General features: G+C 39.9%; 2 protein-coding genes across 9 annotated transcripts in view; one reads left to right on the forward strand and one right to left on the reverse strand.

The window, feature by feature from the left end:
- Positions 1 to 1,803: 1,803 nt before the first annotated feature.
- LOC137256566 (uncharacterized) lies at positions 1,804 to 18,310 on the reverse strand. Of its 5 annotated transcripts, none has more exons than XM_067794429.1 (18): positions 18,224 to 18,310; positions 16,147 to 16,268; positions 15,452 to 15,667; positions 12,418 to 12,642; positions 12,068 to 12,292; positions 11,718 to 11,942; positions 10,856 to 11,080; positions 10,243 to 10,467; positions 9,898 to 10,122; positions 9,120 to 9,335; positions 8,766 to 8,885; positions 8,021 to 8,245; positions 7,276 to 7,500; positions 6,832 to 7,047; positions 5,961 to 6,380; positions 5,109 to 5,324; positions 3,475 to 3,687; positions 1,804 to 2,921 (listed from the first exon to the last, which is right to left on the reverse strand). In XM_067794429.1, exons 2-18 carry the CDS (start codon positions 16,246 to 16,248, stop codon positions 2,874 to 2,876), a joined length of 3,567 nt encoding a protein of 1,188 aa, XP_067650530.1. In that variant the 5' UTR covers positions 16,249 to 16,268; positions 18,224 to 18,310; the 3' UTR covers positions 1,804 to 2,873. The 5 variants fall into 5 exon arrangements, with proteins under 5 accessions (XP_067650530.1, XP_067650529.1, XP_067650532.1 ...); XM_067794428.1 differs by having other exon boundaries at positions 8,766 to 8,990; XM_067794431.1 differs by lacking the exon at positions 12,418 to 12,642 and having other exon boundaries at positions 8,766 to 8,990.
- A 1,178-nt stretch (positions 18,311 to 19,488) lies between these two features.
- Positions 19,489 to 25,783, forward strand: part of LOC137255778 (telomerase reverse transcriptase-like) — a 49,576-nt gene continuing 43,281 nt past the window's right edge. For 2 of the 4 annotated variants that reach the window (XM_067793304.1, XM_067793305.1), the window contains exons 1-2: positions 19,489 to 19,535; positions 20,138 to 20,273. In XM_067793304.1, the coding sequence (XP_067649405.1) occupies positions 20,217 to 20,273 (57 nt within the window). In that variant the 5' untranslated portion in view covers positions 19,489 to 19,535; positions 20,138 to 20,216. Of the gene's footprint in view, positions 19,821 to 20,137; positions 20,274 to 25,783 lie in introns of all 4 variants that reach the window. The other 2 variants (XM_067793303.1, XM_067793306.1) reach the window with 2 other exon arrangements.

Genomic DNA, 25,783 nt, shown 5'->3' on the forward strand with positions numbered 1-25,783 from the left:
TTCCCAGTTAAGCAGATCCATGCTCATGCCATGCTGTGTATTTTATTTATTTATTTATTTATTTATTTATTTATTTATTTATTTATTTATTTATTTATTTATTTATTTATTTATTTATTTATTTATTTATTTATTTATTTATCACTGTCGGATGTAGATTCGACAACTTAAATACAGCTGTCATACAGTTAGAACATTCATACAGTCCAACAACAAACAAACAAGTTTCTGTAAACACACCTAAACACACTTGGTCACCCGGCAATCTGCTTTCTTAGAATTAACAATCACAATACCACTAAAACCAGGATCAAATGGATTAACAATATTCACTGAATCCGTGATAGAAGTGTGCAACTTTCTTTGCAACATTCTTTTCAAAATCGACTTTGACTTCACTGGGGAATTAAAGCGTTTGTTGCCGCCTTTATATTGCTATGCTAAGTCTCTTTGAAGAATTAGATGTGACCTGTGCAAATATTTTCCCTCATGAATTACAAAAATAACGTCACTATGTAGAGAAAGATGTTATTAAGCATTAGGATTGATGCATCTGTTGACAGGATGAGCAAAGATACAGTACTTCTTATGAAGACATCGATTTGTAAATTGTAAAGTAGAGACAAGCATGTGTCTCCATTTGCTTGGTTGAAAAACGTTGTTGAAGGGGATTTTAAACTTTAAACAGAGCACCATCTTTAAACAATATGTATTTGAAATGTTTCCACAAGTTGACGTGGATAGCGCTGCGATGCAAGTATTGTATTTTTCATATATTTAGTTTGATAATCTTTGAAAAAACCATCATTGACTTTCATCCATGTTTAGTAGCCAGGTGATTTTGTTGTCAAGGAAGCACTGCAATTACCAACAGCGTTAACAACAAACTGAAACTTTCTAACAGCTGTAGTTGTGAAGCCCTGCCAGTTGGCCTTGATATGTTGACCATGAAATACATTCAATAATGACCAATACAATAGAAAGTCACAACCGTAGGGGCCATCGTGGAGCCTAGTAACTAAAGCGTTCTCTCGTGGAGCCGGTACGCTTCCCCACATGGGTACAATGTGTGAAGCCCATTTCTGGTGTCCCCCGCTGTGGTACCGCTGTGATTGCGAAAAGCCGCGCCAAACTATATACACTCACTCACCAACTCATAGACAAATGCTGATAATATGCCCGGTCAGGTCAGAAACCTGTCTGGGTCGAGGAGGTTGTCTTAAGGTCCATGGTTCTGCTTCTGTGGACACTTTACAGGTAAGGGTGACTGGTATCACCCATTATGACCAATGGAGTCATCAGGTGTTGGCCATGTCCGTTGACGACAAATGATCCAAATGATCACCCGCTTACCTAGCAGCACAATGTCATGATACAGTGATACAGTGATACAGTGATACAGCGAGTAATCTTTACTCGATCTTGGGATGTCAGAGGACAAAATGTAATAATTTCTCAGTAGTAGTAGTAGTAGTAGTAGTAGTAGTAGTAGTAGTAGTAGTAGTAGTAGTAGTAGTAGTAGTAGTAGTAAAAGAAGAAGATTAGTAGCATCAGCAGTAGTAGTACCATCTGTTCAGTATGAGTTGACATGCGGGGTTCGTTGTGTATACAATATTAGTTGTGAAGCGAGTAGCACTGCTGGCGTTCCATGTTGTTTTAGCAGTGTGTGCAGTGATGCGCATCTCCCTTTTGTTCTGAAAGGTTATTACATGACCATTGAAACTTTTGTGAAAAGTGTGCACCCCTCTTCCTGCCACCTTTCCCAAAAACTGTATCCTCCCCTGAAACATCAGAGTCATATGCTGCGATACAACTGGTTTATTCAGCTGAGAAAGTTGTGATACAATTATGTTTGATCAACAGGGAAAGTGACTCCATTTACGTAAAGTGATCTGCATGAAAGTACATACATTCGTTTATATAAAACATTGTATTTTCAGCGATAACAGAGAGCCCAATATTTGAACTAAGACAGCGCACCGTTCGAATGAAATGAATCAAAATATACTGAACAGAAAATATTAGGGATATTGGTATTTCTATGATTGATATGTCATCAGATTGTGAAAGAATAAAAAGATCGACCATTCATAATTTCAAAATTTACAAAATCCCCATCTATTTCTGCACAGTATATGCTCACAAGTAATAGTCAGTGTGAACCAGAATATCATTTAAACCTCAAGGTATTACTTGTGCTAGTCCAAAGCGGGTGATGAGCAGTGATATACAGTAGAAGCTGTCGAAACCGGCATCTGTCCAATCCGTCAAGTTGTCAACACCAGCGTGAAACCTCAGTCACGTATGTGACTTGTACATTTATCATCAGCTCTACAATCTGGCACATTGTCTAAACTGGACAATTTCTTCAGTCTCGACGAGTGCCGGTTTAGCCAGCTTCCGCTATATATCTCATCTAAGTTAGGATATCTCTTGTATACGACAGTACAGTAGAAGACTAGCAGGACATTAACATACACGCAAGGCATTCCTTTGGTTTAGCTGTTGCTGAATGGAATTCACAAACCCAGTATTAAAACCAACACCCAGATAAGTGATTTATGTTACAATATAGTGCGAATGATGCTAGCAGGTTCCTGAAAAAATAAAAGTAATTAAAATTACTTTAAAACTACTGAACTGAAGCTTAAATATCAAAGTAAATTCTCTCGACTGCCTTGAAATACCGACTCATGTCACGTGATGAATATTATCCAACACAGGTCTTCTCAATGTCGTCTAATGGCGAGTCAAGTATTCTATACAAAATACATGGATAAACCTAATACTGTTGGGGAGGGAAATGGAACTGCGCGCATATGTACAATAATTCCATGGGCGCTGGAACAGTCCCTCCGGAATTGTTTGGACCCTCATTCAAGTGTGTATACCACGACAGGGTCACTCTGGTCTGCGTAGTCCTGAAAATAGATTAAAGAGGTTTATATTTCATGAAGATACACACAGATCAGACTGTTTTTGTTTCGTTTTTTGTTTGTTTTATGGGGTTTTTTTGTTTTGTTTTGAGGGGTTTTTTGGTTTATTTTTTGTTTTTGTTTTTGTTTTTTTCATATGAGCCCTATAGGTGGCGACACTGTATATTTAGATGGTATTGAGGACTTGCCCACCCTTTTTAGAAACGTCATGGTAAGCCTTGTTATTTCTGTAATGGTAGCTACGCCATTGTTCACGTACTGAAGTTAGTAGCAGTGAATGGTCAATACATCAACTCTGTCAAGAACATTCTAAACTGTCCGAGTCCTTCAATAATTGTTTAAAGCTGCTTTAGTCATATTCCAGCAGAATCGTGGCGGGGGACACCAGAAACTGGCTTCACACATTGTACCCATGAGGGGAATCGAACCCAGGTCTTCGGCGTGATGAGCGAACGTCTTAACTGTACTGACGTAAAGAGAAAAAGACAATGCTCTCTGTATCTAGCTGTGAAAAACTCCTATAATTCAATTCACCAACCTGGGGCACCTCAATCGTTTTCACAACGGTGACATCCTGAGGTGCTACTGATGCACACTCCTTGACGGCAATATCTCCACCAGCAGTGACAGCAACAACTTCAACGGCATCCTGAGGTGCTGATTTGACTCCGCATCCTTTCACGCCACCTTTGATCTCCTCAACAACGACATTGCCCGCGACGTCCTTCACAACAGCGACTTCAACCGCGTCCTGAACATTCACGGCAAAATTAAGTTTGGGCAAACAATAAATTTTTAGCGATGATGATCTGATAACAGAATATTGAAGGAGGAAGCGCAATATGCCACAGTTATATCAATCAAATAACACTATCTTACCTCACACATCAATGTCGCTTTCTGATTAGCTGAGCGCTTTTGTATTATTTTCAATGTATCCCGCTTACTATAGCGAGTAACAGTTTCTATGTACCCGGCTGGGAATGCCAAATTCATTTGGTAGTAACACTGAATCACGCATCATGTACGGAAATTACCGAATGTTTTGCGAAAACAAATCGATGGAAAGGTGATAACTCTATGTTTTCGTGTATGCAATATCTGTCGATGGCTACAAAAACCAGTTGTACCCGTGATTCAAAATTAACATTGAAGTGTTCGGTATGATAAACACGTTGTTCACTGGTCCCTCGGGGCCCTAGATGGGCTTTTTACCATGCCATAGTTTAGGGCTGCATAAGAAGATCGATGATCGGAAACATCGTCGATGGGAATAATTAATAGTGAGTGAGTGAGTGAGTGAGTGAGTGAGTTTAGTTTTACGCCGCACTCAGCAATATTCCAGCTATATGGCGGTGGTCTGTAAATAATCGAGTCTGGACCAGACAATCCAGTGATCAACAACATGAGCATCGATCTGCTCAATAGGGAACCGTGTCAATCAAGTCAGCGAACCTGACCACCCGATGCCGTTAGTCGCCTCTTACCACAAGCATAGTCGCCTTTTATGGCAAGCATGTGTTGCTGAAGGCCTATTCTACCCCGGGACCTTCACGGGTAGGAATAATTAATAAGATTAAATTATGAAAATAGTGATGTCGATAATATCACACATAATCCTTTGTGACGGTAATAAATTATAAATGAACTTACACAATACACTCTGTCAAGAACATTCGATATTGTCAGAGCCGTTGAATATTTGTTTAAAGCCGCTTCAGTATTCCATCAATACAATATTTAGTTTTTTTTAATCACGGGATGTTTCTAAATAACTTTCAGGATGTTGTTTTGTTTGTAACTTTTGCATATACATGTCAGTACTCAATAGTGGTGTGAAATATATTAATTTCTGTCCATCATGTTTTAACATTGTTGCTCAAAGTCACTTCTCCGATATTTATCGATAATCGATCGATATTTAGTCAACGATTATCGGCCAATATTATTTACATCGAAAGCTTTTATGTATGATGCATCGTTGCCTTTATCGTTGCTCAGCCAAAAAACTCGGTTGTCGCCCAAGGAGGTGACATAGCTATTAGGGAAGACCCGTTGCGAAAAGGAAAGTCGGGTATCTTAAGGTGCATTGATATTGCTGTTTGTGTGCATACCTGTGATTCTAGGGAGACCTGATTGTCTGCCATGTCGTGGATAAATGTCACTACATACCTGTGGTTCTAGAGCCTTGGCCAGAGTCAACCCAGCGTGTTTTCCAATACTCCTGCCAGCTGTTCTCCCGATGCTTTTCTTTCCACAGATGTCCTTTACAACGGCGACCTCAACGGCATCTTGCGGCGCTAATTTGACTCCACAACCAGTACCCTTGACCTCCTCAACAACGACATTCCCAACGGCATCCTTTACTACAGCAACTTCCACGGTATCCTGGATACAAGTTTAAGTCTATTTCAAGTAATGCTCTCCATGTTTGGATAGTTTGCAGTCTGGCACAGGTAACATGAGATGCATGCACCTGTCATGACAAATTCCCAGATCTTCTGTTTATACTATCTGACACTCAAAGTCCAGGGGGTGTAAGACTTACCATACCTAATTAAGCTGATTTGAAAGCCTAAACAAAGCCCTTTTCACGTTTTTCATGGTATATAATCTGATTATCGTTCTTTTTTTCTAAAAATCAAAGAGAAAATATAATTCAATCTTAAGGATGCGGAAGATGTAGAATTGCCATGATTATGTTTGTTTCAAACATGTTGTGTTGATGAGAAAAGGATTGGGTATAACACACAAGTTACACCTTCAGTATTTACATTTTATTACTTACATTCATTATTACAGATGAATGGACAAGAACAGAAAAATGGGAAAGAGTGGTACGATCGCAATAATAAAGGAAATTATAAACATTACAAATGGCTAAATTTAGACTTTTCATATCTTAATATAACAAGGTCAGCTAGTTTATATCAAACATTCATTGAGTGTTGAGCTACACAATGAAACCAACCCACTACAGGATCCTGTTTGAGATTTCTTAGTGATATACATCTAACCACATACCTTTGGTTCTAGGGCGGTGACAAGGTTCATCCCAGCCAGCTTTCCAATACTCCTGCCAGCCCGTCTACCTATGCTCTTGTTTCCAACCACCTCTTTAACAACGGCAACTCCATCCTGAGGCGATGATACGCTACCACATCCTTTGACACCGGCACTCTTAATCTCGACGTTTCCCACAGCATCCGTAACGACGGCAACTTCAACAGAATCTTGCGGTGCTGACTTGATTCCACATCCTTTGATGCCAACACCCTTGACTTCCTCGACAACAACGTTCCCTACGACGTCTTTTACAACGGCAACTTCGACGGCACCTTGTGGCGCTGATTTAATTCCACAGCTTTTCACGCCAGCTCCCTTGATCTCCTCGACAACTACGTTGCCAACGGCGTCCTTTACCACGGCAACTTCAACAGCATCCTAAATAAAGTTCAGCTTCATACTAATTTAGAGTAATCTTATTTCCTTGATATTACGTGGATAAATCTTAGCAAGAAACCATTTCCATGAGACACATCTTTTAGGAATGTTCGGAAATATAAAGCATCAATGTTTTAAACTAAACTAGATGATAAACTAAACTTCAAATGCAAAACAAATTTTAGATCTCCTTCTTACACGTGTGTATATGAGGGATTCCGTATCTAACGTGCAATGAAGCCCCGTTAGTACAAACACGTCATTTATCCTAATGATAGATGTTCAGTATTCCCTAGTTCTTATGCTTGTTTTTTCTAGATATTAGTATGTTCTTTGTACAGTTTCATCCAGACGGGTTTCACAAATACACCTGTGGTTTAGCTTGTATTACATACCTGCTGTTCTGAAGAAACCATATTGGCAAGGAGTGTATATACCATGTATGACATACCTGTGGTTCTAGGGCAGCGACAAGGTTCATTCCAGCCCGTTTTCCAATACTCTTTCCAGCTACTCTCCCAATACTTTTCTTTCCACAGATGTCCTTTACAACGGCGACTTCAACTGCATCTTGTGGTGCTGTCTTTATTCCACAACCGGCACCCTTGATCTCCTCGACAACAACGTTCCCCACGACGTCTTTTACAACGGCAACTTCAACAGCATCCTGTGTAAACGTTCAAGAATAATATAATGTGCTTCAGGGCATTGATATCGTAATTAGAAAATACCTTTCTGTTCAAGAGAACTCTTATTGTCGTCTAGGGCATGGTTGCAGATATTTGGGCGTAATTTAATATTCCTCCAGGGAATTGATATTGCAATTAGAAATACCTTTCTGTTCTAAAGACCCCTTATTGTCGTCTAGGGCATGGTTCCACATATTAGAACATACCTGTGGTTCCAGGGAAGCGACAAGGTTCATTCCAGCCCGTTTTCCAATACTCTTTCCAGCTACCCTTCCAATACTTTTCTTTCCACAGATGTCCTTTACAACGGCGACTTCAACGGCATCCTGAGGTGCTGTCTTTATTCCACATCCTTTCACTCCAGCACCTTTGATTTCCTCCACGACAACATTTCCCACTGCATCCTTTACAGCAACAACTTCAACGGCATCCTGAAAACAAGTTTGGTATGCTCAACGTATGTTGTTCTAGTTCCTTATAATGATTGATCACACGCCACTTCCTGTCACTATTTCCAGATTTGGGCTAATCTTATCCTAATACCATGTCTTTCCATTGTACATAACTGAATGTTGGGATGCCATAATGGAAACAAATACATCTTTCAATGTGCATGTAATTTTTTACTGTATGACTTTTTACAGAGGAATATGGTGCTATGTCAGTAATCAAATAATTTGCCACAGACGTTCAACACGATGAACAAACACTGGTACTGCCTACATGTAAAACATACATACATATATGTACACGCAAGTATCGTGAGTGCTAGTTGGAATGCGACAACATTCCATTCAAAACCAGAATAAAACATGATCTACGTACACCCCGCCAAACTGACCATACTACCCGCTCTTGCCAAAAGTCCCATTTCTATGCGTGGTTGTTTGTTTCTTTCTTAAACGCCACACAGCTACAGTCAAACGTCAGATGCGTTTACACAAAACATACCTGTGGTTCTAGGGTGGCGACAAGGTTCATTCCAGCCCGTTTCCCAATACTCTTTCCAGCTACCCTTCCAATACTTTTCTTTCCACAGATGTCCTTTACAACGGCGACTTCAACGGCATCCTGAGGTGCTGTCTTTATTCCACATCCTTTCACTCCAGCACCTTTGATTTCCTCCACGACAACATTTCCCACTGCATCCTTTACAGCAACAACTTCAACGGCATCCTGAAAACAAGTTTGGTATGCTCAACGTATGTTGTTCTAGTTCCTTATAATGATTGATCACACGCCACTTCCTGTCACTATTTCCAGATTTGGGCTAATCTTATCCTAATACCATGTCTTTCCATTGTACATAACTGAATGTTGGGATGCCATAATGGAAACAAATACATCTTTCAATGTGCATGTAATTTTTTACTGTATGACTTTTTACAGAGGAATATGGTGCTATGTCAGTAATCAAATAATTTGCCACAGACGTTCAACACGATGAACAAACACTGGTACTGCCTACATGTAAAACATACATACATATATGTACACGCAAGTATCGTGAGTGCTAGTTGGAATGCGACAACATTCCATTCAAAACCAGAATAAAACATGATCTACGTACACCCCGCCAAACTGACCATACTACCCGCTCTTGCCAAAAGTCCCATTTCTATGCGTGGTTGTTTGTTTCTTTCTTAAACGCCACACAGCTACAGTCAAACGTCAGATGCGTTTACACAAAACATACCTGTGGTTCTAGGGTGGCGACAAGGTTCATTCCAGCCCGTTTCCCAATACTCTTTCCAGCTACCCTTCCAATACTTTTCTTTCCACAGATGTCCTTTACAACGGCGACTTCAACGGCATCCTGTGGAGCTGTCTTGATTCCACAGCCTTTCACGCCAACACCTTTGACCTCCTCAACAACAACATTGCCCACGACGTCCTTTACAACGGCAACCTCAACAGCATCCTGTAGAAACGTTCAGTGATAATTTATGTATAGGACTTGTGAAGATCCGAGGTAGAATTAAAAAATACCTTTCTGTTCTAAAGACCCCTTAATGTCGTCTAGGGCATGGTTCCACAGATTAGAACATACCTGTGGTTCTAGGGCAGCGACAAGGTTCATTCCAGCCCGTTTTCCAATACTCTTTCCAGCTACCCTTCCAATACTTTTCTTTCCACAGATGTCCTTCACAACGGCGACTTCAACGGCATCCTGTGGTACTGTCTTGATTCCACAACCGGCACCCTTGACCTCCTCGACGACAACGTTCCCCACGACGTCCTTTACAACGGCAACTTCAACGGCACCCTGTAGAAAAGTCCAAAGATAATTCATGTATTGGACCCGTGATCATCCGAGGCAGAATACGTCTTCAGCAACCTATGCTTGCAACAAAACTCGACTATGCTAGTCGTAAGAGTGAGTGCTGACGGGATCAAGGGAGTGAGTGAGTTCATTTTTAAGCCGCACTCAGCAATATTCAAGCTATATGGCGGTGGGCATCAGCATCAATCTGCGCAATGGGGAGCCGATCACATGTGTCAATCAAGTCAGCGAGGCTGACTACCTGATCCCGTCATTTGCCTCTTACGACAAGCACAGTCGCCTTTTGTTGCAAGCATGGATTGCTGAAGGCCTATTCTACCCCGGAGCCTTCTCGGTTCCGGGTCGTAAGAGGCGACTCAAGGAATTGGGTGGTCAGGTTCATTGCCCACTACATCCTTTACAACGGCAACTTCAACTGCATCCTGTAACAAAATGATGGCGTAATGTCTTTCCAGGACTTTGGCAACTAAATACTAGTATTAGTAAATAGCTTTGTCCTATTAAACCCTTATGTCGTCCATAGAAGGCTGATGATATTACATACCTGTGGTTCCAGAGCGGCGACAAGGTTTTTTCCAGCATGTTTTCCAATACTCTTTCCAGCTACTCTCCCAATACTTTTCTTTCCACAGATGTCCTTTACAACGGCGACTTCAACGGCATCATGTGGCGCTGTCTTGATTCCACAGCCTTTCACGCCAACACCCTTGACCTCCTCAACAACAACATTGCCCATGACGTCCTTTACAACGGCAACTTCAACAGCATCCTGTGTAAAAAGTTCAATAATAATTTGGTACCTCCAGGGCGTTCATAAAGCTATTAGTAAATACAATGAATCTGGAGAACCCTTATTGTCATCTAGGGCAAGGCTGATAATATTACATACCTGTGGTTCCAGAGCGGCGACAAGGTTTTTTCCAGCATGTTTTCCAATACTCTTTCCAGCTACTCTCCCAATACTTTTCTTTCCACAGATGTCCTTTACAACGGCGACTTCAACGGCATCCTGAGGTGCTGTCTTGATTCCACAGCCTTTCACGCCAACACCCTTGACCTCCTCAACAACAACATTGCCCACGACATCCTTTACAACGGCAACCTCAACAGCATCCTGTAGAAAAGTTCAGTGATAATTCATGTATAGGACTTGTGAAGATCCGAGGTAGAATACGTCATAAACAGCCCATCCTTGCTATAAAAGACGACTATACATTTCGTAAGAGGCGACTAACGGGATCGGGTGGTCAGGCTCGCTAACTTGGTTGACACATGTCATCGGTTCTCAGTTGCGTAAATCGATGTTCATGCTGTTGATCACTTGATTGTCTGGTCTAGACTCGATTATTTACAGACCACCGCTATATAGCTTCAACATTGTTGAGTGTGGCTTAAAACTAAATTCATACACCCACTCATTAATGTACAGCTGTTAGTAAATACATTGGTTCGTGAGAACACCGCTCGTCGTTTGGAGTATGGTAGAAGATATTAGGGCATACCTGTGGTTCTAGGGCGGCGACAAGGTTCATTCCAGCCCGTTTTCCAATACTCTTTCCAGCTACCCTCCCAATACTTTTCTTTCCACAGATGTCCTTTACAACGGCGACTTCAACGGCATCCTGAGGTGCTGTCTTGATTCCACATCCTTTCACGCCTGCATCCTTGACCTCTTCGACAACAACATTACCTGCGGCATCTTTCACGATGGCAACTTCAACGGTATCCTGATTAGAAGATCAATATTTAAAAGTTTGAGTGGTTTTCAATAAGCAATGCATGGTTAAATATAATCCGAGACAAGAACTGTAGACTACATAAAGCGTGTTCATCTTGACCTGATCAAGTGAAAACTAACGCATTCCGTGACCGTGTCACAACTGGCTGGATCTATCATTGTGAAGGGGTGCGCCTTTTTCATTTGATTGTCAACATGTCCGAACAACCGAGACAGGGTCGACGTTTAACATTCTCTGCTCCCCTACTTATTTAACTAGTTATTCAAGTTAACTCGACCTGCCGTTTGTGCCAATCGACCTACAGGGTGATGCATATGTAGAGTAGTTCAGGACAAGCTGTGAATCTGTGAAAATATGTCTGGAAATTTAAAGAGGAATTTGTTGTCGATTCAACAATATTTTTTCTGTTAGTTTCCTAAACTCACAAATGAAACTGACAAACACCAAACTGAGTCCTATGGTCTTAAAGTGAATTTGACTCTCTACTCTAGGCCTTTTCAAAGTTACACAGGTGCCATATGATCTCCATCGGTACCTGAAGGTCTTCCACAAATATGGGGCACGATCAAATCAGTCCATCCAAGGACCAACCTAACATGAAAAGTTTGAAGATGGGATAACATACCTGTGGTTCTAGGGCAGCGACAAGGTTCATTCCAGCCCGTTTTCCAATACTCTTTCCAGCTACTCTCCCAATACTTTTCTTTCCACAGATGTCCTTTACAACGGCGACTTCAACGGCATCCTGAGGTGCTGTTTTGATTCCACAGCCTTTCACGCCAACACCTTTGACCTCCTCGACAACAACGTTCCCCACGACGTCTTTTACAACGGCAACTTCAACAGCATCCTGTGTAAACGTTCAAGAATAATATAATGTGCTTCAGGGCATTGGTATCGCAATTAGAAAATACCTTTCTGTTCAAGAGACCTCTTATTATCGTTTAGGGCATGGTTGCAGATATTTGGGCGTACCTGTGGTTCCAGGGCAGCGACAAGGTTCATCCCAGCCCGTTTTCCAATACTCTTTCCAGCTACTCTCCCAATACTTTTCTTTCCACAGATGTCCTTTACAACGGCGACTTCAACGGCATCCTGAGGTGCTGTTTTGATTCCACAGCCTTTCACGCCAACACCTTTGACCTCCTCGACAACAACGTTCCCCACGACGTCTTTTACAACGGCAACTTCAACAGCATCCTGTGTAAACGTTCAAGAATAATATAATGTGCTTCAGGGCATTGGTATCGCAATTAGAAAATGCCTTTCTGTTCAAGAGAACTCTTATTATCGTCTAGGGCATGGTTGCAGATATTTGGGCGTACCTGTGGTTCCAGGGCAGCGACAAGGTTCATCCCAGCCCGTTTTCCAATACTCTTTCCAGCTACTCTCCCAATACTTTTCTTTCCACAGATGTCCTTTACAACGGCAACTTCAACGGCATCCTGAGGTGCTGTTTTGATTCCACAGCCTTTCACTCCAGCACTTTTGACCTCTTCAACAACGACATTCCCAGACACATCCTTCACAGCAACTACCTCAACAGGATCCTGAATAAAAGTTCCATCTTTTAATAATTGTATTGAATTACACTGGATTAAATGTGAGGTGATTACAGCAGGATAGATACTTCTATCAAGAGCGGTTGTTTTACAGCAGGATAGATACTTCTGTCAAGAGCGGTTTTTTTTCCTGTATGACGTTTCAAAGACGAATTTGTAGCCATTTAAATAATCAAAAATTGTTTGGTAACCACAAACTTTCAACACAATACAAATACGATGAAATTAGTTAATACCTTCACAAATTCCTTACAAGTGTCATTGGTGCCAATTTTCACTTTTTTCTTACAAGTGTCATTTAAACCGACACAATTGCATCGTAAATCAGAATGAAATGTGATCAGAATAGTCCCCATCTTAGTGACGAAAATAGCCCACTCTCTCTAACAGGGCAGTGAGTAAGAAATATTAGCCTAATTCAGGAGTGCAATTTCACCTTCTCCAACATAAACATATTATGGCTAACTGTAGAGTATATTATATCTACTTACACTGGGGTTTAAGGGTATTTTTCGTGTATGGTTGTTGTTGGTGGTGGTGATGGGGGGTGTTATTTTGCTTTGTGTGTGTTTGTTTGTTTTTTTGCTTTTATGCTCAATTCTCAGATTCAATAGCATAATCAACCTTGCAATAGCTACAGTGCCAGTGTCCATCAAAGTACACAAGTATTAGGTTGTCATTCTGTTTCCTCCAGCCAACAACAAAGGGAGATCCAAGGTTGCAGACAGGGAAAACATTCATACTCTACCATACACCAAGCAAGTTTTACTTATTATGTGAAATTATCCTTAATGGAACCAGTTTTGTAGGATTCACATATTCTCTGAAAGTCATCTTTGCTCTGAAAGTGTTGCTGTATACTTCATTGTTAGGATTCCAGCTGGTGACAAAGCTTCTTCTGAATTGCCAACGAAACCAGGAAATAGGTTTTGTCCATGTGAGTCTTGTACACTGATTTTCTGCCAGTAAAAGTTGGGAGGGCAAGCGCATCCGGTCAAATGTGAACACGTGAACACAAGACCACGAGATATAGCATTGAGGTTTTGTGGACAGGTATGAATATTTGACATCTTTTACACTGTTCTTGTTTCAAGACACAGCTTTCTCACACTGGTCATTTTAGGAAGATAGTGGATGGCAAGGGCAACATCAGTGCCAGGTGTCTTCAATATGCTCCGGTCTTGAATGGACCTGAAATTTCCCATCTGGGTGCATGGAATGAAGATTCATACGGGTGTTAGTTTCTTCAGAAAGGGGGCATCCTTTTGACAGCCAAAGGGAAGATCTTCTCGCTGAATCCACTCCTAAGCATCAGCTTCCTTTCTGGGTGTTCAGTAAGGCACACGAAATAGTGCATAGTCAATGAGAAATCTAACCAGAAACTGTTTATTGATGTCAACGGTCATGAATTTCTTCCATGGTGGTACATTAGACTGATTACGGTACCTGTACAAAACATCTAAAATATTTGCTTTGTTGAAACTGTTTGGCCTTGGAGTCTGGTAAGTTGTCAGAAGGTGTTCTTTGAAATCATTTGAGGTAGAACCATGGCATTTCGAATTTGAACTGTCTAAACTACCTTAAACTACCTAAAAACATTCCAGTTTCCTCATCCCCCAGTTTGTGTCCGAGATCACCTGCATATTCGAAGAGACGTGGTGTGGTAATGGGCCCTTTAGGTTGACAAAAAACAACTTCTAGAGTGTCGTCTGCTATAGTCCGTGAGGTTCAAATGAGAATGATGAATGATTAAATGTCTCAAAATAGAGATAAGTGCACAAAGCATAGGGACATTGTTACAAATAGGACATTGTTACATGATGATCTCTTAAACAACTTTTTCCGTGATCGATCAAAAACCGTCATATTTTAGATACTCTTGGGTATGGAGTATGGACCATGTGTCTTGTCTACGTTTTCGTCCACTCATCCTAATTTCGAGTTACTTAATCATTTGTCGTTCTCATTTGAACCCCATTTGCACTCCCTACAGGCATGTAGCAAGGAACATAGCTCGACGAAATATGCGTTCTTTTCTCACTGACGCTGGCAATATGGTTCCTTCTTTGTTCTGGAGTTCATTTGTTATGTCAGTCTATGTTTTGACACCTGATCTGGTAATGAGACTACACGCTCCTCCGAATATCCGTTTCAAAGCAGAATTCACAAACCTTTCAGGGCTTTCCTGCCCATATGACCCTAGTATATGGCCAACGGTGTCATTGCGTTTAAATGAGTGCATGTAAACCAGTTGCGATATGCCGGAGTGGAGAAGAATTTGTAGGGATTAGTCATGTTGTTCCACTACCTTTGATTTAGTCACTTGTTGATTACATTACCCCTTCTTACTCTGGATTTACGTGTATATTCAAAATGATATATCTGGTGACAGACCATCAAATCTGTGCTGATGCAGTAATTTTCCAAGTTTGATTCTGAACTGATTTTTACTTTTACTTTCTTGCACTAATCACTTTATCTGAACATCATTTTATAGTGAAACGAGTCATTGCGTTCCATGGCGGTATATTTCAAATAATGGTATAAATTGTAATAATGCTTATAAACTTTGCATTGTTATAGAGTCGATTTAATTTGAATGGCCCACAAATGGGAGTGCTGTTTTGATTCGCCAACCAGCAACTTTGACATCCGCGATAACAGCGTTCCCCGTGACGTCCTTAACATTGGTAACAGCAGTAACAGTTCAGTCCTTTATGCTAGTCGTGGGTACATACATTAGTTCTAGAGAACCCTTGCTGCCGTTAGAGGCATGGCTGAAGATAGGATAACATACCTGTGGTTCCAGGGCAGCGACAAGGTTCATTCCAGCCCGTTTTCCAATACTCTTTCCAGACACTCTCCCAATACTTTTCTTTCCACAGATGTCCTTTACAACGGCGACTTCAACGGCATCCTGTGGCGCTGATTTGATTCCACAACCGCCACCCTTCACCTCTTCGACAGTAACATTGCCCACGACATCCTTTACGACGGCAACTTCAACAGCATGCTGTGGAGAAGTTCAATAATAATTTAATATTCTCCATTCAGCCTTTCAGGGCTTTGATACCGCTATAGAAGATACGAGGTTTTTGGGGGTTTTTTTCTTTGTTTGGTTCTTTTTTGTTTTTGGTTGTTTGGTTTTTTGTTGTTGTTTTGTTTGCTTGCTTGTTTGTTGGGGTTTTGTTTTGTTTTGTTTTTTGTTTCACATTGCAAATACACCTGTGGTTAAGCTTGTATTACAAACCTACTTTTCTGAAGAAACCAGGTTGTCTCACAAGTGACTTTGTTGAAAAATGCTTCTGTTGTCCCAGCAGTAAATGGTCACCCGATGGGATGAGATGGTCAAATGGATGTTAACCTTGGTTGCAGTGCACACTGGTCTATTGACCATGTTCATAATGCTTTGAGTGTACGCCTTGTAGGTGGAGGTTAGTTCAATATATGTACACACGTTATGTGTATTTTATCACAGCTGTTGTTACATACCTGGGGAGATGTCACGTCCTCCAGAGCGTTGACTACAGCTAGCCCTGCCTGTTTCCCAATACTCCGTCCTCCTCGTCTGCCGATGCTCTTATTCCCGCTCATGTTGCTAGAACTTCGCTTACCTTCAGCAGAAAAAGAATGTGAGTTTGACTAGGTTGCAATTTTGTTTGCAATGTAATCATTTGAATTGTGGAGTTATAGGTGGAAGTCTATCTCACATTCCTTGCGTATCAAATGATACTCAAATTCACGACACGATAATATATCCACATATTAACATTAACATATTATCATCGTGAATTAAACATTTACATCGCAGAACAAGAAGTTTTTAATAAACTGAAAGATACAGAAAAGGGACACTTAAATTATAAATCTCCAAAGAGAATTTACGTTTAAATGGAAAGTAAATTTCGAAAAATACCCTCAGCAATGTATGAAATATTTGACATCTTCTGTGAGGCAGCATCCGAGTGTGCCATTAAATACAGATTATACCTTTATCTGCGTGGGTGATGCTTTCATCTGATTATATGTGGACGATAAGTGTTAAAAGTGGTTGATATTCTAAGAATTCGTTTATCTGTGCAGACGATGCGTTAAAGAAAACATTCATTTGTGCAGACGATGCTGCACAAAATATTTTTATCTGTGCAGACGTTACTATAGAAAAAACATTCATCTGTGCAGACGATACTTTAGAGTAATCTTTCGGCTGTGCAGACGATACTTGAGAAATAACTTATTCTGCACAGACGATATTTTAAATAATACTGATGCTGCTTTATGCAGTTCTTTCATCCAAGTTGATGATACTTCCATCTGCCGATATATAATCTTATTATATTAAATACAAAAACTTATTTCTCCAATCTAGGTTAGATTTACTAACCTACCGATATCTTTTCACATACACATCACTGACAATTTTAATAAGGAAACAAATCAGTCGGCGGAGAAGAAGGGCTATTCAAATACTATTTCAGCTATGACGAGAAGTGTGCATCAGATTTTAGTCTAACCGAACTTCAAATTTGTTTGTTAATAAGGAGAATACCAAACGTGACGATTAATGAAGAAGAGGTAATAAGAGCGAATCTTGGATTCGAACCCACAATCCTAGGTTCACGGTATGTCTGACACAAGTCTACAAAGTGCCCCGGTCTCGGTTACACCACGCCCAATGAATATACAGGTAGTCTGAGCACGCATCGTTAATAAAGTGTTGACTCAGCTGATTCTAATACCAAAAGAATGCTAATGACATCAGCATGTTTATGGACAAAACGTTTAGTTGACGTAATAAGGCAAAAATGGCGGATTTTCTTTTTATGCAAAAAAAATCATTTGTAAGAGTATTTAGTTACCTGGCTTTTCAAAACGTTTCTTTTCTGGAGAGGTACCAAACGTTATTGGTGGAAGCCAAATCACATAACAGAAATACTTAATTTTGTATGTAAAAATTGCGGACATTTGTTATCAAATATTAACAATGTCTTTCATATTCATCGTTAGTTTTATACAGACTGTACGACAAAGTATACTAACACATTCTTTACCAGCAACACAGACTAACATTTACAATTTTCATTCTGATAAGGATAACACTAACACGTTACATTAACTTTATGCATCTGATTTTATACCGATATTTTAAGTTGTTTTATTCCATATACTTAAACGTTGTCGTTTTATCGTGGGAAGAAATATCATTAAGCGAAATTCTTGAAACGAGTTTTCCCCAAGGCACATTGTTTTCGCTGAATCAGCACTTTTGTCCGCTGTAGCACAAGATCATCGAGAATATTGCATGATACAGAGCAACTGAAAATACATGTACTTCCCAAAATGCCAACGACCATTATCCAAGATAATGTGATAACGTCCACAAATTGCTTAAAAAATATAAGTAAAATGTCATCCAAAACAGACAGAAACTTGGCCAATGTTTGAAAAACAGAATCAAAGTGCATATGCTTTTATGATTAAACAGACGAGTTGTGATGAAGAGAAAAAATGAAATAACCAATTTTATATCGCTGGAAGAAAAGCACCGTGCCAGCAGCTACGGACTTACCTTGCAAATGCCGTGTTGGATATACCCGTTCCTGTCGCTGGCGTACAGTGTTAATAGATTATCATCACCATCATCATCCTGGGCACGTTATATACCCTTCAGCAGTCGTAGCACGCGTTACACGACACGTGTACCTTAACGCATAAATATTATAATGTGTTGCCATGGCAATGCAGTAGAAAATGTGTAACGTGGGCTAAAATTTCTATATTCTCATTAACGTCCACCATATCTCAGTGTGATAAATTTTTTTTAAAAGAAAGGGTTTTTCTTAAATGAAGCTGTTCTTTCATTCATTCATCCATCCATCCATCCATCCATCCATCCATCCATCCATCCATCCATCCATCCATCCATCCATCTATCTATCTATCTATCTATCTATCGCCCCGGGAAGGTAGAATAGGCCTACAGCAACCCATGCTTGCCATAAAAGGCGACTACGCTTGACGTAAGAGGCAGCTAACGGGATGGTCAGGCTCGCTGATTTGGTTGACACATATCATCGGTTCCCAACTGCGTAGATCGATGCTCATGATGTTATCACTGGATTATCTGGTCCAGACTCGATTTGTTCAGACCGCCGCCATATAGCTTGAATATTGCTGAGTGCGGCGTAAAACTAAACTCACTCTATCTATCTATCTATCTATCTATCTATCTGTCTGTCTGTCTGTCTGTCTATCTGTCTATCTATCTTAAACCTTTCGTTAATAGTAGCTAACATAATGTACTGTCGACCAGGATATGTGGGTAGCAAATTAAAATTGACGACAGGGTAGCCAAGCTTTAATTTCTGTAATTACGTGTCTACTTCGTTAAACTTGCTGCACTAATTGCACGGGTTGCAAAGGAAAGGTTTATGTAGACAAAAGCCCGTTCAAACCGATGCCGTACGTTCATTCGTCACCGCTTGACACGGCTTGTCCCGGAATAACTCGATTTGGTCACGATTGGCCGCGTACACTGAGTATTTTCTTAAATACATGTAAACTCAAGCCACAATCACAATCAAAATCCCAATTCTATTTTGCCACTACCAGTTCAAATAAATAAAACTGTATGAAATCTGTTCAGACAACAATACTGTACAATCTGCTCCTGGTACAGGTTCAAATGATATGTCTTTTAGCTCAGTGTTATGCCTTAAATATTCTTGGCCGTCTTGCAGACTGTTTCAGAAATTGAAAAGGTTTCGGTGTCATATTTCGCTCGTTTTCCATGGGGAACAAATTAAGAGGTCACCGATACAACAGAGTTACCTCCCTTGCATTTTACTTTGTTGCAATGTTGACCAGCAGGAAATCAACAGGTGTCTGTTCAAAACTCTCACTAACTCAGTTCCGAAAGGACCGTTCATGCTGCTTGGTGTGTTATGCATAGAGTTGATGTGCTGACACATCACTTGCAATACGTCAAAGAATGCATGCATCTGCAACATGTTTCTTGGCCGAATATTACAAGCGGCAATTTTAAACGAGTGAACGTCTCGAGCCAAACGTCAGGATGTAATGAAGGAGTGGTGGCCGTTGTGTGTAGCCAAGTGATTAAGTGTTCGCCCTCCACACCAAAGACCCGGGTTCGATTCCCCACATATGTACGATGTTTAAAACCCATTTATTGTGTCCATTGCCATGGTATTGCTGAATTAATACAAAGTTAGGATTTTTTGAGCACAGAAAATTAATTTTTATTTCTTTTCTTATTCTGGGAAAAAATACGGCTGACGGATCCGTAAATAAATGAAATAAAGTTGGTCAGGCCTTATCAACATCTAAAGAATTTGACATTTCTAAAATCAATTATTATTTTACCTCACCTGCAATAACAATACCTTGTCTTTTGAAGCTTAAAAAAATCTAAAATATTTATACCAGCATTTATTTTTTGAAAATGAATTTTGATACTTTTCAGACTTGACACACTGTCAGCACAAGGATAAGAAGGGAGATCTCAGTTGCTCCAGAGAAGTTCACATGAAGTGGCTGAGATCATGAGCTCTGTGAACATCGAGTCACAGACATGCCCTCAGACGGAAGTGTCACCAAAGGTAGTTGTGAGGGATACATGATTCAACATCACCATACAAAGATAAAAACACTCAAACAATCAAACACAATTTCCAGAATTTCTGTGAAATTAATACATCACAAATTTATTGGAAGAACAAGAATGTAGTCTAAAATGCATCACCAAATTAATTCGAGTTCAGGAATCTGTGACACCCTGAATCTTTTACTTTTACTTTTTCTGTCTTTAATTAAGTTCTCAAGAAATAAACATGATCAGACTGAAATGCGTCATTATGATAATATGAAAACAGTACAGACCCATTTTTTTTTTTCATTAATAAAATGCTTGCATTCATTTCATGAGTTACGAAATTACAATAATAAAAATTTCTCTTTCAAGTTTTCAACTGTTCTCAGCTACAAAATGATAACTTAATATATTGTAAGGTCCAAGCAAACAAACAATTTTAAAAAACCAAACCCATAACAACATGGTCCCCTCAAGTTTGCAACTGTTTTTATGTATAGAATGAAAGTTATACCAATTATTGTGTTGGTGTTCTAATTATTGTATTGATGTTCTAATACAGACAGTTTTGTTTGGCGAGATGAATTTGTTACTCATAAGTTACTACTATAGACAGAATGAGACCTGTGGTTTATTTCAAAATAAAGTGCCGAAATATGTTTCTGTGTTTGTTGTCATCAATGATCTTAATACTGAAAAGCATAACTATATGAAGCTAACTGGTCTATTACTGTGTAATGGAGTGAGGTTAGTCCAATCATTAACCGAGATGCCAACCACTCCAATTTGGAGGAGTTACTTCGATTTTTCAAACACAAAATCTACTCTCTGATTTGTCTGTAAAAAACACTTTTTTTTTAGAAAATACAAATATGTTTATAAATTTGGAATGTTTGAAAGAATTTTAGTAAATAACCGTTATTATTATCTGGTTAAATATGCTCAGAAATTGCATATTTCCAGGAGACTAAATCTATTTTTGTAGGGGAGGCCTCCCTGACACCTACCGTCCTGATTCCCCTCCCACACTCACCCCCAACTCGCACCTGCAGGGTTCAAGAAATTCTTTGGGCAAGCCATGACTCCGCTTTCATTTGATTCAAGACTGGCATCTCTGCATTTATCATAGCTTTATAACCAATTGTCTGCAATTGTCAATTGTCTGTGTGCCCTGCTGTAGTCATAGGTTTGAGTCCTGGATTTCCTGGTTATTATCGTTATCATGGTTACTGTAGAGGTATTACTCATTGATAGAAATAATATTTGGGTAGCCCAGTGGTTAAAGAGTTCATTCATCATGCTGAAGACCTGGGTTCAGTTCCCCACATGGGTACACCTTGGTTCAAATTTTTTTACAAGCCACTTGCCATGGGGCAAGTGATTTTGAGAAAGTAACTTGTCCTGACTTATTTTCCTCTTGCCCTGATTTTCATGACGATGGCATTATGAAAGAATAAATCAACATGGTATTTAATTTTAATATTTAGTGGACTATGTATCAAAAAGTGAAAGATAACTCTACTTTGTTGTCTTTATGAAATATAATATCTGCATATTGAGCAGATATGAATGAAATACAAGTTTATTTGCTGTTTGAAACCGTAAGCGGAAATTATCTAGTCGCTCATGGACAAGTAAGATGATGGACCCGAAATGAAAACTGACTTGCCGTGGGCATCAGGCAGTGGGATTTTGGAACCCATGGTACAGTGTGAGAAGCCTATTTCTGGTGTCCCCGCCATGATGTGGAGTACTGCTTGAAATGATGTAAAACTAAAGTCACCAACTCATTAACAGAAATTGAACTGTTTTGGTTGAACAGATCTCTGTATCCAAATAATTCTGCAGCCATTAGTTCTGTCACCTGTTTGTGTTTCTGAGATTTATTGTGGCTCCGTAATGTGATCAGCCCTTACTGAAGGTCCTGGCATGCTCCAAGGTATGATGTGCTGTGCGGCAGTGTTTGTTGCGTGTCTTACAGACCCTTACTACAATACGAGGGTTGGTCAAAAAGTTCTAAGCCTACATGACTTCTTGACTGATGACACCAACTAATCTTGTAAGTGTTGTTGGACAATGTTCTTCATCAGCATTTCCAGTTATTTTACTCATATTGATCAACTAGGTCGAAAGCAACAGGTCCTTGAAGCATACTGGGGTATACATACGAGTACAACAGATTTGAGCTCGTTATTAACAGCATAGCTTTTTCCACGGAGATGTTCCTTCAGTTTTTGATATAGGTGGAAGTCGCTTGTGGCCAGGTGAGGTGAATATGGAGGACGAGGAAGTTTTTCGAAGCCACATTGATGTACTTCAATAATTGCCAATCAAGAGATGTGAGATGAAGCATTTTCATGTAAAACCAGAACTCCAGCCCTCACCATCTCTCTCGTTGTACTCATATGTATGCCCCTGTACGCTTCAAGGACAGGTTGCTTTGAACTAGTTGATCTGTTTGAGTAAACTAACTGGAAATGCTGATGAAGAACACTGTCCTCCAACACTCGTAAGATTAGTTGGTGTCACCAGTCTAGAAGTTATGTAAGCTTAGAACTTTTTGACCAGCCCTCGTACATGTAATACTGGCTGCCAAGTAACATCAACAATGGAGTTGACTTGTTTAATGGTGTGACTAATACAGTACACATCAACTGGTGACATGACTTCACAAGTAAGGGAGATCTTAGCTGCTACAAGTAGTGCACCACATAACATCCCCCTTTCTTTAAAGGAAAGAACATAAATATCATTACTTTTGCTAGATGAAAATTATATCAGTTAAAATTAGAGTTCATCTGTCTTCCCACTTTGCATGGACTGCATTGCGACTGTATCACCTGTCAACAGTGGTTTGAGGGTTTTGCTTGGATTAGACGTATTGTGTCAATCAAGGATGTGCATTTTTCTGTCTTCTAGGTATTTCTTTTGATTGACACATGTCATCGGTTCCCCATTGCGCAGATCGATGCTCATGTTGTTGATCACTGGATTGTCTGGTCCAGACTCGATTATTTACAGACCGTCGCCATATAGCTGGAATATTGCTAAGTGCGACGTAAAACTAAACTCACTCACTCACTCACTCACTCTTTTGACTGTTGAATTTTGAAGGCTGCAGTGTGTTGAAGGTACTGGGTATTCATGTTCTACTGCTGCATCCCATCAAACGTTGTGCTGGATTCATTGAAAGACCTTCACTTGGGGTGTTTCTTATGGTGAAAAGACCTAGGTATGGATCTTCATTTGCAGAATTGCATTTCTTCATCATTCTGTTGGCAGTCTTAATAGCTGCATCTGCTGCTCCGTCAGCTTTGCTGTTCCCAGGGCTGACTAAATCTATTTTTGTAGGGGAGGCCTCCCTGACCCACCGTCCTGATTCCCCTCTCATGCTCACCCCGAACTCTCACCTTCAGGGTTCAAGAAATTCTTTGGGCAATACATGACTCAGCTTTCATTTGATTCAGGGTTGGCATCTCTGCATTAATCATAGCTTTATAACCAATTGTCAGCATTTGTCAGTTGTCTGTGTGGCCTGCTGTAGTCGTAGGTCATAGCTTTTGCATAAGTTCTGGAACTTGTAGCTGATGTATTGGGGTCCACCATCACTTATGACTGTGGATGGAATGCCATGATGAGCAAGTGAGGTTTCAGTTTCTGTACTACAGTTTCAGAGGTGATTTCAGGGAATAAATCGGTTTCAAAGAAATTTCTGAAGTAATCTGTGGTGATGAGGTAGTTTCGGCCTTTCAGAGTGAATATGTCAATTCCTACTTTATCCCAAGGCAGGTGAGGAATGTAATGTACATGTAGGGGTTCTTGGAGATGCTTGTCACAGAATCGATCACAAATGCCACAAGTCTCTATGTATTATTTCACTTGACAACACTGGTCAGAAGACTAGGTTTTGAGCACGTTGAAGACAGGAGTTGAATCCCATTTGGCCAATATGTAGCTTCTCTTTGATAATGATGCCATCTTGTATTGTATCCCAATATAAGCTTATTGGGATAGCTGAAGTAGGCTCGGAGTTCTGGGTTCAGAGTTCTGGTTTCAGCTGCTCTGTCACTGTGCTATCCATGCATTAACATTGCTTTCAGATGTTGTAGGGTGTCACTGTATGGTGTTGCAGCTTAGATCTCCGATATGGACAAGTGGGCAATGTCGTTTACAAACAGTTTCAAGTGTCAAGTTTCAAGTTTCCCTGTTTTTTTCGCAATTGAGACAAGACGTTCATGATCAGTGATAACATTCACAGAGCGGACGAAGGTATAGTGGTGAAACTTCTCGAGCCCCCAGGTCACAGCCAGCATCTCATTTTCAGTTTGAGCGTATCCTCTTTAACTATCAGCAAGGGATATGTTTACAAAAGCAACTGCCATTCCTTCTTGAAGTAGGACTGCGCCAAGTCCATATTTGTTTGACACACATGTTTTATTTATTCAAAAGAGGGGTTTTGCAAGTTACAATTAGTTGTTTGTCAAGTACGAGGGCAGGTCAAAAAGTTCTGAGCCTACATAACTTCTAGACGGGTTACACAAGCTAATCTTAGGAGTGTTGTTGGACAGTGTTCTTCATCTGCATTTACAGTTATTTTACTCATATAGTTCAACTAGTTTGACTCGCCCTCTTATCATATGACTAGTAACTAGTGTAACAAACCTTTTAGATTTGCTTATTAAGATCTAATTTAGTGTTAAACACTGAATCCACAATGTCTGGTTGCCATTACTACTTGTATCGTAATGATATAGATATGGTGTTTGTTTGATTCATGTCTCTGTTGCTTATTTAGGTTATTAATGTTGTTAATTAAGACTATGTGGTCAATAACAGAATTCAATTCATTCGATCTTTTTAATTTAATATCATAATCTAAATGCATAATTCTTTGAGAATTAATTATATGAAAGTCTTATAGTATTATTGAGAGAAATGCGTTATTTATTTTTAGAGAAGTGTGGTTTGAAATAGTGCCTTTAACTTTATCTTAATTTTCTTTTGGATGCCTTTAATATTGTAATAATTAGTGTTAAAGTTCAGTCAAGTGACCAACATATCACTGATGACGTGGGGTATGGGTTAGCCTTGTGGTTAAAGCGTTCGCTCATAACACCAAGCACCATGGTTTGAATTCCCACACAGATGGTGGTCTGTAAATAATCAAGTCTTGACCAGACGATCCTGTGATGAACATCATGATCAGTGATCTCGACACCATGCTATGATGTGTCATCCAATTCAACAAGTCCGACCACCTAGTCCTGTCGGTCACCACTTACATCAAGCATGGGTTAGTGAAGACCAGGGGCTTTTTTCACGAAGCGATCTATACTAAGGTTAACCTTAAGGTTCCCTTAGTGACTTTCAATCACCCTAGTGCTTTGTGAAAAGAGGCCCAGTTCTAACCCAAATCTCTAATTTTATAAGAGATGGCTAAACTTGGAATGTTTTATAGTCATATGTATCTGCCCAAGTGATTAGGGCTGTAACAATGCATTGAACTATCAGTGGATTGCA

The sequence above is a fragment of the Haliotis asinina genome, chromosome 11 (assembly GCF_037392515.1).
Source record: "Haliotis asinina isolate JCU_RB_2024 chromosome 11, JCU_Hal_asi_v2, whole genome shotgun sequence".
Classification (NCBI taxonomy): domain Eukaryota; kingdom Metazoa; phylum Mollusca; class Gastropoda; order Lepetellida; family Haliotidae; genus Haliotis; species Haliotis asinina.

Bases quoted from the DNA above. Each gene is read 5' to 3' on its own strand.
- LOC137256566 (XM_067794428.1), bottom strand. From the start codon at position 16,248: ATGAGCGGGAATAAGAGCATCGGCAGACGAGGAGGACGGAGTATTGGG. The intron at 10,123-10,242 runs GTATGTAATATT...CTTTTTACACAG, and splicing joins TCGCCGCTCTGGAACCACAG to GATGCTGTTGAAGTTGCCGT. The intron at 7,048-7,275 runs GTATGTTCTAAT...ACGTTTACACAG, and splicing joins TCGCTTCCCTGGAACCACAG to GATGCTGTTGAAGTTGCCGT.